At 37.1% G+C, this 13,667-nt stretch overlaps 1 protein-coding gene across 2 annotated transcripts in view; it reads left to right on the forward strand.

The window, feature by feature from the left end:
• Prkg1 (protein kinase cGMP-dependent 1) overlaps window positions 1-13,667 on the forward strand; it is a 1,162,521-nt gene that overhangs the window by 956,573 nt on the left and 192,281 nt on the right. For both annotated transcript variants that reach the window (XM_027406413.2, XM_027406412.2), the window contains exon 6: window positions 9,094-9,171. In XM_027406413.2, the coding sequence (XP_027262214.1) occupies window positions 9,094-9,171 (78 nt within the window). The remainder of the gene's footprint in view (window positions 1-9,093; window positions 9,172-13,667) is intronic.

Genomic DNA, 13,667 nt, shown 5'->3' on the forward strand with positions numbered 1-13,667 from the left:
AAAAATGAAAGTGAATAATAATGAATCCTAGTTTATTAAAAAAGTATTAAATATAGATGTTGCTTAAAAATAAAATGAGCACAACACTATCAATTTTAATGAAATTTGATAAGATGTTGCAAGGAGCTAACTACTTTTAGTTCTAATTCCTCATCTGAAAAATAAAGACAATACATTTATTACTAATTATCCCACTTGAAATAATGAGATAAATTTATGTGTGTTGTACTATATGTAATATTTTTAAATGTTCTTCATACATTATAACATTTGTTTACAATGCTAACTTGTTAATGACTTGGCTGATTACAGAGTACATGATCTTGTCAAGAATATATGTGATTTACCATCCAGCCATGGCAGCTTATATAATCCCAGCCTTTTGGAAGCAGAAGTAGGAGAATATCCAAGAGCTGAGATCAGTCTAGTTTACACCACAGGTTCCAGGCCAGCATGGATTACCATCTGAAATCCAGTCTTTGGGCTTTGAAAAGTATTGTAAACAAATACCTTAATGGAAATTTATGTTAATTCTGTTTAACAAATATCATTGAATCCTTTCATACAAAAGACATCATGACTACTGTTGCTAGAGTAGGAACATAAAACCATGTGGACTTTAATCTCATGTGGGTTCAAAGCAAATATACAAATGAAAACCAATAATGAAAGACAGAATGATAAAAGCTGCCATCATGATACAAAAGTGTACTGTGCTAACTGTGATTCGGAGGATCAAGGGAAGTCTTAGGAAAGAAGCAGGTGTTGTAAGTACAAACATCATTAAAAACATCTTAGGGTGGGGATAGCACATCATGAAACACACATCCGCCCTGGAATGTCAAGTACAGAGGGGGATATTCAAACCAGTGCCTGATCCCAGAGGATCTAAAATTTCCCAACAATGATTTGAATGTGTTGTTCTCAGCGTTGAGCCATCAAGGGTTTTGAGAAGGGTACAAGGGCCTTAGAGCCCTGTTTACAATGGGCTCCTTGGGATAAAGTAAATATCAATATAGCTTTCCTGTGTTTCTGTTAGCATATTCCCAGTGTGCATGTGGGGGGGGGGCAGGGAGTAGAGGGGATTACCTTTAGACTAAGGAAGTTGGTTTCCTGTGAGATCAGTGAGAAGCAAAGTATGGACATCAATTTCTAAAGCAAGCATGAATTATCACTCTGTCTCTTACGTATACTTGATCCACAATCTTAGGAATTTATTGGATCTATTCAAGCTTCTCTTTTGTTCTACAAGAAATATGTTTAAACTCTGAGAGCCATTTTTCTGATGGAGCTATCCTTAACATATTGTCTAGCACATGGTAACCATTCCATCAATAAGAGCCACTGTCTTTCATGATGTGAGTTGTCATTGGAGTGTGAAGTGGAATTTTTATTGACATTGTATTTCCTTCTATTTCATTTATGAGAATTAGGGACATTTCAGCTGATCACTTCTTAAAAATAAATCAATTTTTTTCTCTTTTTGCTAGAAATAGGACTATAAACCCACAGGAATGCAATTACCACTTAAATGCACATAAGTTAGCCACCAGGGATTCGATAATAACCATGTTAGAAAAATCCGTGCTTGCAGAACTAGATGGATAGTGAAGACAATGACAAAGATCCTGGCTTTTCTTTGTAGCAGTGGATATATCCAGGGACACCATGGCATAGCCTAGGGGGGCAGGAGGCTGAAAGAGGCAGTATGGAAGGCAGGTCCCCATCAGGAAAGATGGTTGCCAAGGTAGCACGGTCCTGTTGGATTTTAACACACTTAGGACCTGGGCTTCATCTTAGCAGGAGAGGCAAAAGTCTTATGCATATGCCCAGCATATGTTCAGTTGCTCAGCTTTTAGTGGAAAGTACTTGTTCCCTTGAGACTAATTTGTGAACTGAAATGTTAGCCTATTGTCTGTGTCTGTGTCTATCATCAGGATGGGTTACTATTGTAAGCACATAAAAGGCTCATCTGAGAGCAGTGCTCCTTTTAGGAGGATGAGTATACTGGTGGTCTCTGGTCTCCAAAAAGCCTGTAACCTCTCAGTCTGAACCCCTCCATGCACACACTGTTGATGTGTGTTTCCTCAGTCACTTTTTCTCTGTGTGCTTTGCTGACAGAAACGCCACTTGTGATGTTGCTTTTTCCCTTTATTCCCTTTATTTCTTCTTCTTCCTCTTCTTCCTCCTCCTGCTGCTTCTGATTTTGCTTTTTCTGATTCTTCTTCTTCTTCTTCTTCTTCTTCTTCTTCTTCTTCTTCTTCTTCTTCTTCTTCTTCTTCTTCTTTTTTCTAGTCAGGACCTCTGGTGTTTAATGTAGTGTTTCCCTCAATTCTGTTCAGATTTAGTTACTTTGGGTATCTTTAATTCTATTGGTTTAACTGCTGTTACTATGACAGTCTTCATGAATTCAGAAACTTAGTGTATATGTTTGGCCATCCCTGTTTTGGGGGCTGGTGGTATGAGGGTAGAAATGGGTGGCACAAGGGCATCTCTTCAATAGGGTACATATTTGTTAACATGATGGAATAGCTTTATTCTCACCAGTGAATAATCTGCTCAGAGACCCAACTACTACCCAAGCTCATCCTTAAAGTAGTAAACCTCCCCCAGGAGATCAGATAGTGTTCTCCAGAATTGTGTCAGCCTGTGCCCTTCTTGATTAGTTAGTGCCCTAAAAGTGAAAGAATCTCAATATTATATATTGGCACTGGTTCCCCTAATTACAGTAATGTCATATCTTACAGGAAGCCTTTGTGTCTTTTTTTTCCTTTTTTGTTTTGTTTTAGGCTAGACCTTGCTGTGTAGCATGGGTTGCCCTGGAACTCCCTATAGAGCCCAGAGTAGTCTCACATGTGTCACCCTTATACATCAGTCTCCAGAGTGCTGGGATTAAAGGTACTTCACCCAGCTTAAATTTTATATTTTCATTTCTTTAGATAAAGTATCAGTATGTAGGAACTATGAGGCTTGCCCCAGGCCCCAGACCCACCATGTAGTTGAGGCTAGCCTAGAGCTGGTATCAGACCTGCCTCAACCTCCTGACTCAAGACTTCTAATGCTTGAGAAGAATCTCATCCAGTGTCGTGTCGTGGTTCTGCATCATATTGTAGATCCAAACAGGAAGAAGGGTCACACTGGGCTCTGTAACCTCAACTCCAAAAAGTCTGTTCTAGAAATAAAGCCACCTGCACACACAACCATTTCCTCTAGTGCATAAAAGGCTCACTCACAACCTCTGGATTCTAAGTTCTCTCTACTCTCCTTCTTTATTGACCTCAGTGACTCACAATACCCTTCAAACTAAATGGTGCTTTGTAAACGAGAAATCTGAAGTGTTTATTTTTAAAATAAATAAAATATTGAATGAATTATACCTATTTGTAACTGTATAAAGTCTTTTCTTCCTCTTTTCATTTACTTTGGGAGAAACTTCAAACAGTATTTATTCTTCAAATGGTGACTCTCAGATACGACATTGTTTGCTTCCCCACAACACATTTCATATGCTGTCAAGACAAACTATTTCCAAGTTCTGCCAACGCTAATTGCCTTTATAGATCAAGTTGTTAAACTTGAGTTATAGTTTAATTATGCAGAAGGAAAATGCATGCTTGTCTGTACTACAAATGATTTCATTCTGCTTTGAAATGAATGGGGCTGAGAGGACCTGTTCTTCTTAGAGATTTTCAGAATTTTGTGGGCTTGCCTTGATGTCTCTCTGAATCATTATGTTACATGAAAATGTTCACATCAAAAGTTTTTGCAATGAAAAACAAGAGATCGAAAATCCATTTAGAGGATGAAGTAACCAAAGAAGAGCTCAATTAAAACATCAAAGAAAATACAAGCACTTGTGGAATTTTAGCTCAGACTTTCTCCCCCTCTGGTATTTTGGGTAAGGATTCAGTCAGTCCAGGAGACTACTACTGGGCAACTGTTGTGTTTGAATCATAAATTCTGACTGTGTCTAAAGGACCTAGTGAAAAATGATGTGACCTCACCTCTGGAGAACTCAGAAACTTTTGACATTGGGAAACAGACAAGCTTGTAGAGTTTTTCTTTCTGTGTGAGAAGTACCAAGTATCAGTATGAACATCCTATATACAAAAAGTTAGTATATATATGTATGTATGTATGTATGTATGTATGTATGTATGTATTACATCAGAACTCAGAAAAGATGTGGTAGGGGCTAGAAGAAATTAAAGAAGAGAGTCCAGGAGGTTGGGGAGGGGAGCATAGAAATGGCTCTAGCTTTTAAATGTTTACTTAAATGTTGATTATATATCCTGTCAAAGAAGGGCTGGTCCTTCAACCTCTCAAAGGCACCTTTCAAAGTAAAATAATTAAAGACAAAGGAGGAAAATCAAGTGTAATCATTTTGTACTGCCAGTAAGATTTTCTTGAGATGATATGATATAGACGTCAAACTACCCCACTTTCCTGTTTCTCTTGTAAAGAAAGAAAAACATACCTTGAAAATCAAATAGTGCTTACTGTTTATGCCAGGGTTTAGCATCTATGTAAATATTCACACACACACACACACACACACACACACACACACACACACACACACACACACACACAAACTTCTATAGGTTTTTATCATCTTACTATCTGTGATTTACTCAATGTTTTATATTCCATTAATAAAAGATGCTTTTTGCAGCCCCCTGAACAGATTTTACAATCACTTTAGAAAGCCGAATTGAGAAGAGAAAGTACAGCTTATTCTCAGGTGGAGTTATAGATTTTGGGGTCTATTAGATGATTCAAGAAGGCTTCAAAGAATCACTGCTTGTTATGGTAACAACATCACTAATTCCTTTAATAATATACATCTGTGCCTATTATCAAGACCTCCCCACCCTTTGTGTCAACCTCAAGTGTGAGAGATATCATCTGGCAGTTCTGCCTCTCCTCCAGCCCATCAGACCAGTGGTACAGGTGCTAGTCATATGTTGGTTTTCTAGGTTAAAATTCCATGGTCCCTGCACTTCTGACTGTGGAAACATTCTTCTTTACTACTGTCAATAGCATGGGAACTTGTCATAATCAGTTCCAGCTGTGTGTTGAGCCAAAGTTGAACTGTTTGTTGTCAGGTCACTCAGCACATAGATGGTAAGGCTGTGATTTAGACCTGCCTGATAGTCTGTCCCATTAATGTCTACTGTAGGCAGCAATCCTAGGAGCCCTGATGGTAGAAGTGGAATTTGATGACTGAGCTAGTAAGCATAGGAATGTGTTAAGACTCCAGAGGTGGGAACACCATGAGAACAAAGATCTTGAGGAAGGTAATTACAAACAGAGGACCTGGGCTGACCAGACAAAGTACAATAACAAAGCTACTGTATCTGAAACAGAATGGCTAATGGAGACAGGGTAAAGCTAGGATGGATCCATAGGTAGGAATCAGAACACAATTTCACAGACTACAGTAAGGTGCTGATTGGGGTCATTACAACAATGCACCACTGGTGATTTCAATTGTTTTGTTACCACTTTAGTGGCAGGGATAAGAATGGATGCAATAGCAGGCTGTGAGTTGGTCAGATGAGCAATGCCAAAGATGGGCATTACGGAAATCTATAGTTTGTCCTGTTAAAACTTTTTAATCCTGATTTTGTTCCTAGAAATGGGTTAAGCATGAGAAATAAATCAACAAATTGACCAAAATTAGACACAATCCTTGACTTCAAATGAATTACAATCTGGAAAGAACTGTCATAGAAGTAAATCACTAGTATAAGCTCAATAAGGGCAACGAATTATGAAGGACTATAAAAGCATAAACACTATATATATATATATATATATATATATATATATATATATATATGACCTAATTTAGCTGGACCATGTGTGATGATGATGATGATGATGATGATGATGATGATGTGTGTGTGTGTGTGTGTGTGTATGAGAGAGAGAGAGATCACATGGGAGGTCAGGGAAGAATATCAGAATGATCAGAATGGAGGCTAACTGGGATGCAGCACTTGAAATTTATAGATCTGGTTGTGGAGCATTTGAGAAGGCAGCATATTGAGGGACAAAGTGGGAAGAGGTGACAAGGAGTTGGAAACGGCAGCAATGAGAAAACCATTGACAGTAGTACAGGTCACAATAGGAGGCTGGGCTTTATTCTATTAAATATGGAAAGGTTTTTAATGGAAACTAAATGTTTCTGGCCTCTCTTAGTTCTGTATGTCTGAGATTTAATCTGAAATTTGCCAAAGCAAGAACTACAAAATAGTCTTTGTAAAACACTTAATTTTCTGGCATTTGTTTCACATAATTAGAGAGATTTTCAAAGAATCAGCATGCCTACTCCTCCTCTAGTGTAACTGAACATTTTCAGGATAACATTGACCTTATAGTCCTCGTGTTCTGACACTGTAGTGTTACCTTTTCCAAACCTAGCATGCCTCAGTCACCTCAGGCTAATTCTGGACCCTTATGTCTTATGAGAGTATATGGGCTGGAAACACATGTCCAGTGTAAGTCTTTACAGGTGAAACCAAATAATACCTATGGCAATTGTGAGTGCCATCTTAAGAGAAGTCCAGAACAAACAATACTAAGATGCTCGGATGGTTTACACAACTTAACAACTGGGCTGTGTCTGGGCATTCCTGACAAACTCTGAACTCAAAGGAAAAGATTTCTAATGTAAAAGATTGATAGGATCTATTCTCAACTGAGGGCAGATGTTCCTCCAACTTAACAAAGGGTGTTTCTGGAGATTCTTTGCCTGTACTCCTGGGACTAAGGTGCTGCTGGTGTCCAGCCAATAGATGGCAAAGATGCAGTCAGATGCCCCATGTCAGTTCAGAGTATTCAGGACAGGACCTATGGTAAAGAATCTTCTGTCTGGAAATTTTAGTAGTACTTCATTAGTTTGGTTTATCTTTTGATATGATTATGAGTAATGTTTATTTGCTGAGAGGCAACAACTGTCCTATGGATAGAAAAATGTTTTGTTTAATTGAGAAGAAAAGTAATGTACAAATTGCCAAATTGCTTAAATATGAAAAGCATTCAACCCACTGTCATGTATGTGTCTTAAATGGAGAAGCAAGAACAGTGTCTCAGGTAGGTGAAGAATTCTTCAGAGTTTGTGCCTGTTATTTGCATTTCTCCCCAGAATACACTCTGACTAGTCTTGCCTAACTGTTATGGGCTGTGAGCTCTCATAGTCCTGAGTGGCTCTATCCTGCTTAAACATCCAGAGATCTTATTCTGATCCTCCAATGGGAGCAAAGGCCTTCTTCTGAGAAGAAAGATGTTTCTTCAACACAGGTTTCATGCAAGCCTTGTACTTATGTCTGACATTAAGTTATACAAACTGTGCTACTTTGTGTGTTAGAAACTAAGTGACAAATAAGATGAAGTTTGTGATAAATGGTGATAAGATGTTTTTACCATTCTTGCTAATAGAGTTTGGGCTAGGGGATATTTGTTAGGTGTGAGAGATGAACAGACTTTCAAAACTGAGCAATATAATGGATCAAAGTTCCCTATCATGTCACAGAAGTACAGACAGGATCCTGCTTCTCCTGGATGGGAGAAGAGCATTGCCTGGAGAAGCAACAGAGAACACTAAGAGATGAAAACTAAACCAATAATCTTATTAAATGACGAAAACCAGTTGGTACTCATTCTTGCGCACCCCCACACACACACAATTTGTGTATTATGATCCCAATTTTACTTAGAAAATTGGGTGGATGTCCCTGGAGCTAGTTGTAGATGTGATTGTGAGACCCCCCCCATCTGGGTGCTACAGATCAAACTAGATTCTTCTGCAAGAGTAATATGCACTTTTAACCATTAAGCCATCTCTTCAACCCCAGAGTCAATTATGTGAGTGTCTCTGTGTGTTTGTGTGTGTGTATACTTACATGTGTATATTTATGTGTGCATGAACATAGGAAATTGTCTTTAAAGGTACACACCAGATTGTTTGTGCCATCTGTTTGTTCAGATTGGGAAAAGGAATAAGGAATAACTTCGTTACTTAGAAAACTTGTGACTAGGAAATAAATCATGTCTGAGTGAGAAGTAGTAATTGCCAGTTTAGGTGCTGTGTTGATGTTCTAGGAGCTTAGAGAGAAGAATGGTGTCTTTCAATGGCAAGTAATAATGAAAGGCAACTTCACGACAGAATAGAATAACCATTAAGAAAAATAGTGCTGATGTGTGAGGAGAAATTACAGCCAGCAGTGTAATGGATATTTTGTGTATGCCATGAAGTAATGTGCAAGGTAATATCTTCCTTTCCAATGACTCCCTTGTTAAGCTGCAGAGGAGCATAGGGCCAGATGGCATGGACTCATTTTGCCTCCTGACCAAGTGATGCATTTTCTCCCACCTCTCCTTATGGAATTAGTTTTGTTCACTGCAGGAGTAATCTTCACTCTGGGAACAGACATGGTGGTATATGCTCTTCCTCAGGATGCTGACCCACTGACTATGATAATTCTCTTCCAGCCTTACTTTCCTCCCCATCTGGTAGTTTATGCTAGAAAGATCCTGGACCAGAATTCAGACCACAAAATTAAAACAGTCTGTTTAATGAGGCCAAATGCAAATTGCTCAAATAAAGACATTAAGGGATGAAGTGGCACCTTAAAAAGTATTTAGAGACGTCTAACCACCACTAAAGGATGCTCTGGATTCAAGTGAGAATCTTAGGATGTCATAGTAATTTCTTTATTTTTTTAAAGATTACTGTTATGAAACTACTAAAAACAAATGAAAATGACAAAATAATGCCCACATATGAGCTTAGTTAGCAGTGCTGTTTTACTTCATGTTTACTTGATAAGACAAGTTTTGTCAGACAATTAAAATAATGAACTTAAAGATACGAATATAATCACTGAAGAAAATGACAGTCACCACAGGTTCATAAATGAATATTATAGACATGATAGTTCCATTTTTAAACCATGATACCTTCTAAACATGGGTAAAATTCTGTCAGCACGAATGCATCCCTAGGGGTCTGGTGTTTGAAAGCATGTTTTGTTTGGCACATAATTTCTTTATTGTCTGTTTAATATCACTGTTGCTATTTTTCAGACCCACTATGAAAATGGAGAATATATCATCAGGCAGGGTGCAAGAGGAGACACCTTCTTCATCATCAGCAAAGGAAAGGTAAGTCTGAGCAGCATATTGCAAGAATGCATGTTTTGAGTCTTGTGTTGCGTGGGTTGCCCCCTTTTTAATCTGAGAGTTGAGCTTCCAAAAATAGGATGTAAGAAAAGAAGGTGGGTAACTTTGTGTATGGACATTAGCAGCCATGTCACTAGATGCTACCTCTAAGTCTACATAAACAGAAAGACATCCGTCAACAATGAAATACTTAAATCTATCTGGTCTTTAATAACAGTGACCTTCTTATAATGAACTATTAGGTGTTAGAATCAGATGACCCCAATTTGAATCTTCAGTAAAGTTAACTTATTTTACTGCTTTTAGGCCAATGACTTAATGTTCTAATGGCAAAGCTGATATAAACATATGTATGCTGTATTGTAGCTTCATGGAGAATGTTACTTGAATGCCAAAAGCTGGTAAAAGTAGTAATATGTAGGAGGAGGGATAAAAGCAGGTGTGACCAATATTATGAATGGGAAATAATACTGTCTTATGTTATTTTAGCTTTAAATCAATGTGAATCTATTATAATATTTATTTTTGGACTATGAAATTAAGTAAACTTAAACAAATCTTCTCACTTCCTATTACCCAAATACTTGAAATTAACATTTCATTGTAGCTACTCTTAAAGAGATTTTTTTCTATGTATCAGGTTCGTTGAGAGACAGGAAGGGAAAAGACTTACATGTCTGTTTCATTATTATAATTAATCAACTTGTTCCTTAAATATTGCACAAAATGACTAAATTTGGTACTGTAGAATTTATATGAGAAGGCTTACAGAAATGCAGTAAACAGGAAGTGTAGAAGACGCTAAATTATAGTGACTTAAATTTTAGGTGACTCTTGTGTACTAATTTTGGATAAAGATGACATATATCTCAATGTTTACAGCAATGACATGCTATACACAAATCTTATGTGTTTCTATTGTATCTACTCATTTGGTTGATTTCTGGACATCAAAGACTGGTTTTGTAAAAGACAACATAAGGAGCCAATGAAAAGGGTTCAACAGGAAAAGGTGCTTGTAACCAGGCCTAAAGACCTGAGTTTAATACCCAGGACCACACGGTAGAAAGCAAAAACCAACTACTGCAAATTGTCCTCTGACCTCCACTTGGACACTATGGCACTATGACAGATGCGTGTCCATCTATATGCACACATGCAAACAAAATAAGTAAATAAATAAAATGTAATACTTTAAAAGACAGGAACAATGAAATGATATGTGCAAACATAGTTATGTTTAAAATCATGTTTTGTGTTTTCCAAAGTTAGTGGTTAGGAATTGCTAATATGCTGTGATTTCCATAACAAACTGGCAAGCTTTGTCACTCACTGTCTTCTGTGTTAACTAACACTGATTAAAGAATCAGTCAAAGAAAATACTTCTGTTTATAAACCATTTGATGATCACAGGAGGATGGTGTATTCTGGAGTCCGGCTTTGTTATCTTTCCAAATTTTAAATTTTGGATGCCAAGGAGTAGCTATGCTTAACAATTAGGAAGGACACCCTACAGTCATTTATGACTGTCCCATTTACTGCAAATTGCCAGTATTGCCTGAAGGATGAGGTTTGTAACCCATTTTAGCTGGAAACAGGTGTGCTAGTTGTACTGTTTTATGAGTTCTGTAACATGTATAAATAGAAGAACTTGGAGATAATACCACAGAAGCCAATTGTCAGTAGTTTGGTACAATGTTAGAATTTTGGGAGAGTAATAGTCATAATATATTATGTTCCTTTGACACAGTCAAGTTTTTTGATAAACCAACTATAGAATTTTTCTTAGTTTCTAGGGTTACACAAGTTAGTTGCTATTTTTCACAACTCTGACAATTGTTACACTAATTATATTAATTTTAATAATAATATATTAAAATCAGTATAAGAAGCAGAAGGTATGTATACCTGACTCCCCACTGCATGGAATAGGAAAGAAAATAGTGGTTTCACAATAAATAAGCTATGAAATTAGAATTGTAAATAAACTCACTATAAAACTTATTTATTGTAGGTAAAACATTGTGAAAATTTCCCCATGCATTTATAAAATTTATAAAAAGTAACCCTGGTAAAGGATTTTTCCAAAAAAATATTACTGGATTTTTATTTATTTTGTGAATGCATGTTTGAATGGGGGTGCACATATCACTGTGTGTGTGTGTGTGTGTGTGTGTGTGTGTGTGTGTGTGTGTGGTGTTGGCTGTACATCAGAGGACAGTTTGTAGGGGTTGGTTCTCTCCTTCCATGATGTGGGTACCAGGTTTGAACCCATGTCATCAGGCTTCTCTACTCACTGAGCCCTCACACAAGCCTTAGTAAAGATACTTTCTTTTTTAACATTTGTCTTCATTACTTATCTATTGCTATGATGAAACACAATGGTCAATGTAAAGAATAAAAGAAAACATTTAATTTGGGGCTTATGAGTTCAGAGGGTTAGATTGCATGATGACAGTATTGCATGCTTGGCAGTATGAACAGATGAGTGTTTGCAGGCACATGGGCAAGTTGGAGGCAGAGAAACCAAGAGACATCTGTAATTGCCTCAGTTTTTTGAAACCTCTAAACCTCTAGACCCAGTGACACATTTCCTCCAACAATGTCACACCTCCTAATCCTTCCCAAATAGTTCCACCAGTTAGAGATCAAGTACCCAAACCCATAAGCCTATAGGAGACATTCATCTTCACCACTGGGCTGAACAGTTTTCCTTTTTAAAAATACTATGAGATGGGAGGAGGTGCACAACAGTGGCTGTGGAGCAACAAATGTATTTTCCCTTGTTCAGTTATGTTGGCATAACTGAACATGTTTTATTCTTCCAGCAAATGTATGCACACAAAAGAGAAACAATATAAACTTTTAAAAACATGTTTTCTCTTAATGGACATTTATAGTTTTTTTTCCTCTAAAATCTTGGGGCTCAATGCTTTCAGCAGCAATGTCTAACTTTGAAAGTAAATTCAATCTCTGTTTATTGGTAGATAGATTTTTTTTCTGGGAACATGGCATTTTCAGCAGAAGAAAGAAGCATCAAAGAATTCTGCAAATATCCCCAACAGTGTTGCATCAATACCCTGTCTCTCTAAAATTGAACAGGATTATTAAATTTCAAATTAAAGCCCTGAATTATGGGGCTGGGGAGACGGCACAGTTGTGAAGAGAGCATACTGTTGCTGCAGTGGACAACTGTTTGGTTCCAAGTGACCCTCTGTAATTTCCTCTTGAAGGGATCCTATGCTTCTGACTTCTACAGTCACCTGCTGTCATGTACACATACCCCTCGTCCCCACATACCTATTTCCCTGACACACATCATTAAAAACAAGTAAAAAGTAACTATTAACAATGAAGCTGGCATGCACCTACATGCTTAATAATGGCTAAATGGGAGAGAAAGTTGACTATACCAAATTCTAGTGAAAAGTGTACCAAGTAGAATTCTAAGACATTATTGGCTAAGATTGCAAAATTAAAATATTCTGAAAAGCAATTGACTGCTTAAAAAGTTAATAAATGTTTACATATGATTCAGCAGCCTCATGCTTTATTTATCCTAGAGGATTGAAAGTGTAGTTCTAACAAAACATGTCCATCAATATCTATAGCAAGGCAATACAAGAGAAAAATGGTCAAAAAGGATAATTGGATATAATCATACAAACCAAATATAATTTGAAAAAAAAGGTTCCTTTTCTATTAGCTTCAGGACAATGCTCTCTAATCCCCACCTTCCTAGAAAACCAGCAACTTTACAATGATAAGTGCTAATTACAGAACTAAATATATGAACTTCCATTCATGGATAGTGAAAGTAGATATTAGATATTTGTACTCAGAGTCAACACCTGAAAAACTTTGGTCCATACTTGTTCTTTATTTGTGCGAGCATTGACCCTACTGAAACCCTTATTTGTTGGTGCCAGAAAGCAAGTACAGGAATATTTGTAGAAATTTTGTTAATAATATCATACCAACAATGGGTAAGAATAAAACTAGGAGCTATATTTGCATCTAGGGAATTGCTAAGCTGCATACTATTTATGTAATAGGATGCAACACAAATAGAGGAAATGAGTTTGAGCTGCTTATATTAACATGAATGAATCAGAACCCCTGAGAGTATGGAACCAGTCACTTCTACTTTAAATAAGACTCCCCACTGCAACTTCTTCATCTATAAAAGCCTCATCAACATGCAAATTAGTATCTCTATGATATAGCTTAGCGGTAACTGACAGTTAAAACTGAATTTTCACGGTTTGAAACACCATGTAGAGGAGTAATCAAATGGATCAGTGGAGAATAATAATTGAATTCCCTCTACCTTGCACAAACCTTCCTAATGGTAATAAAAGTTCTCCTCATTGATGTCCAATGTCTAGGTTGAGAAGCCTAAAGCATGCTGTTTTTAATGTGTTTAAGTGCTTGATGTTGTCTCAATAAATTAGTTTTCTACTTCATTGCCTTTTTCA

The sequence above is a fragment of the Cricetulus griseus genome, chromosome 3 (genome assembly GCF_003668045.3).
Source record: "Cricetulus griseus strain 17A/GY chromosome 3, alternate assembly CriGri-PICRH-1.0, whole genome shotgun sequence".
Lineage (NCBI taxonomy): Eukaryota > Metazoa > Chordata > Mammalia > Rodentia > Cricetidae > Cricetulus > Cricetulus griseus.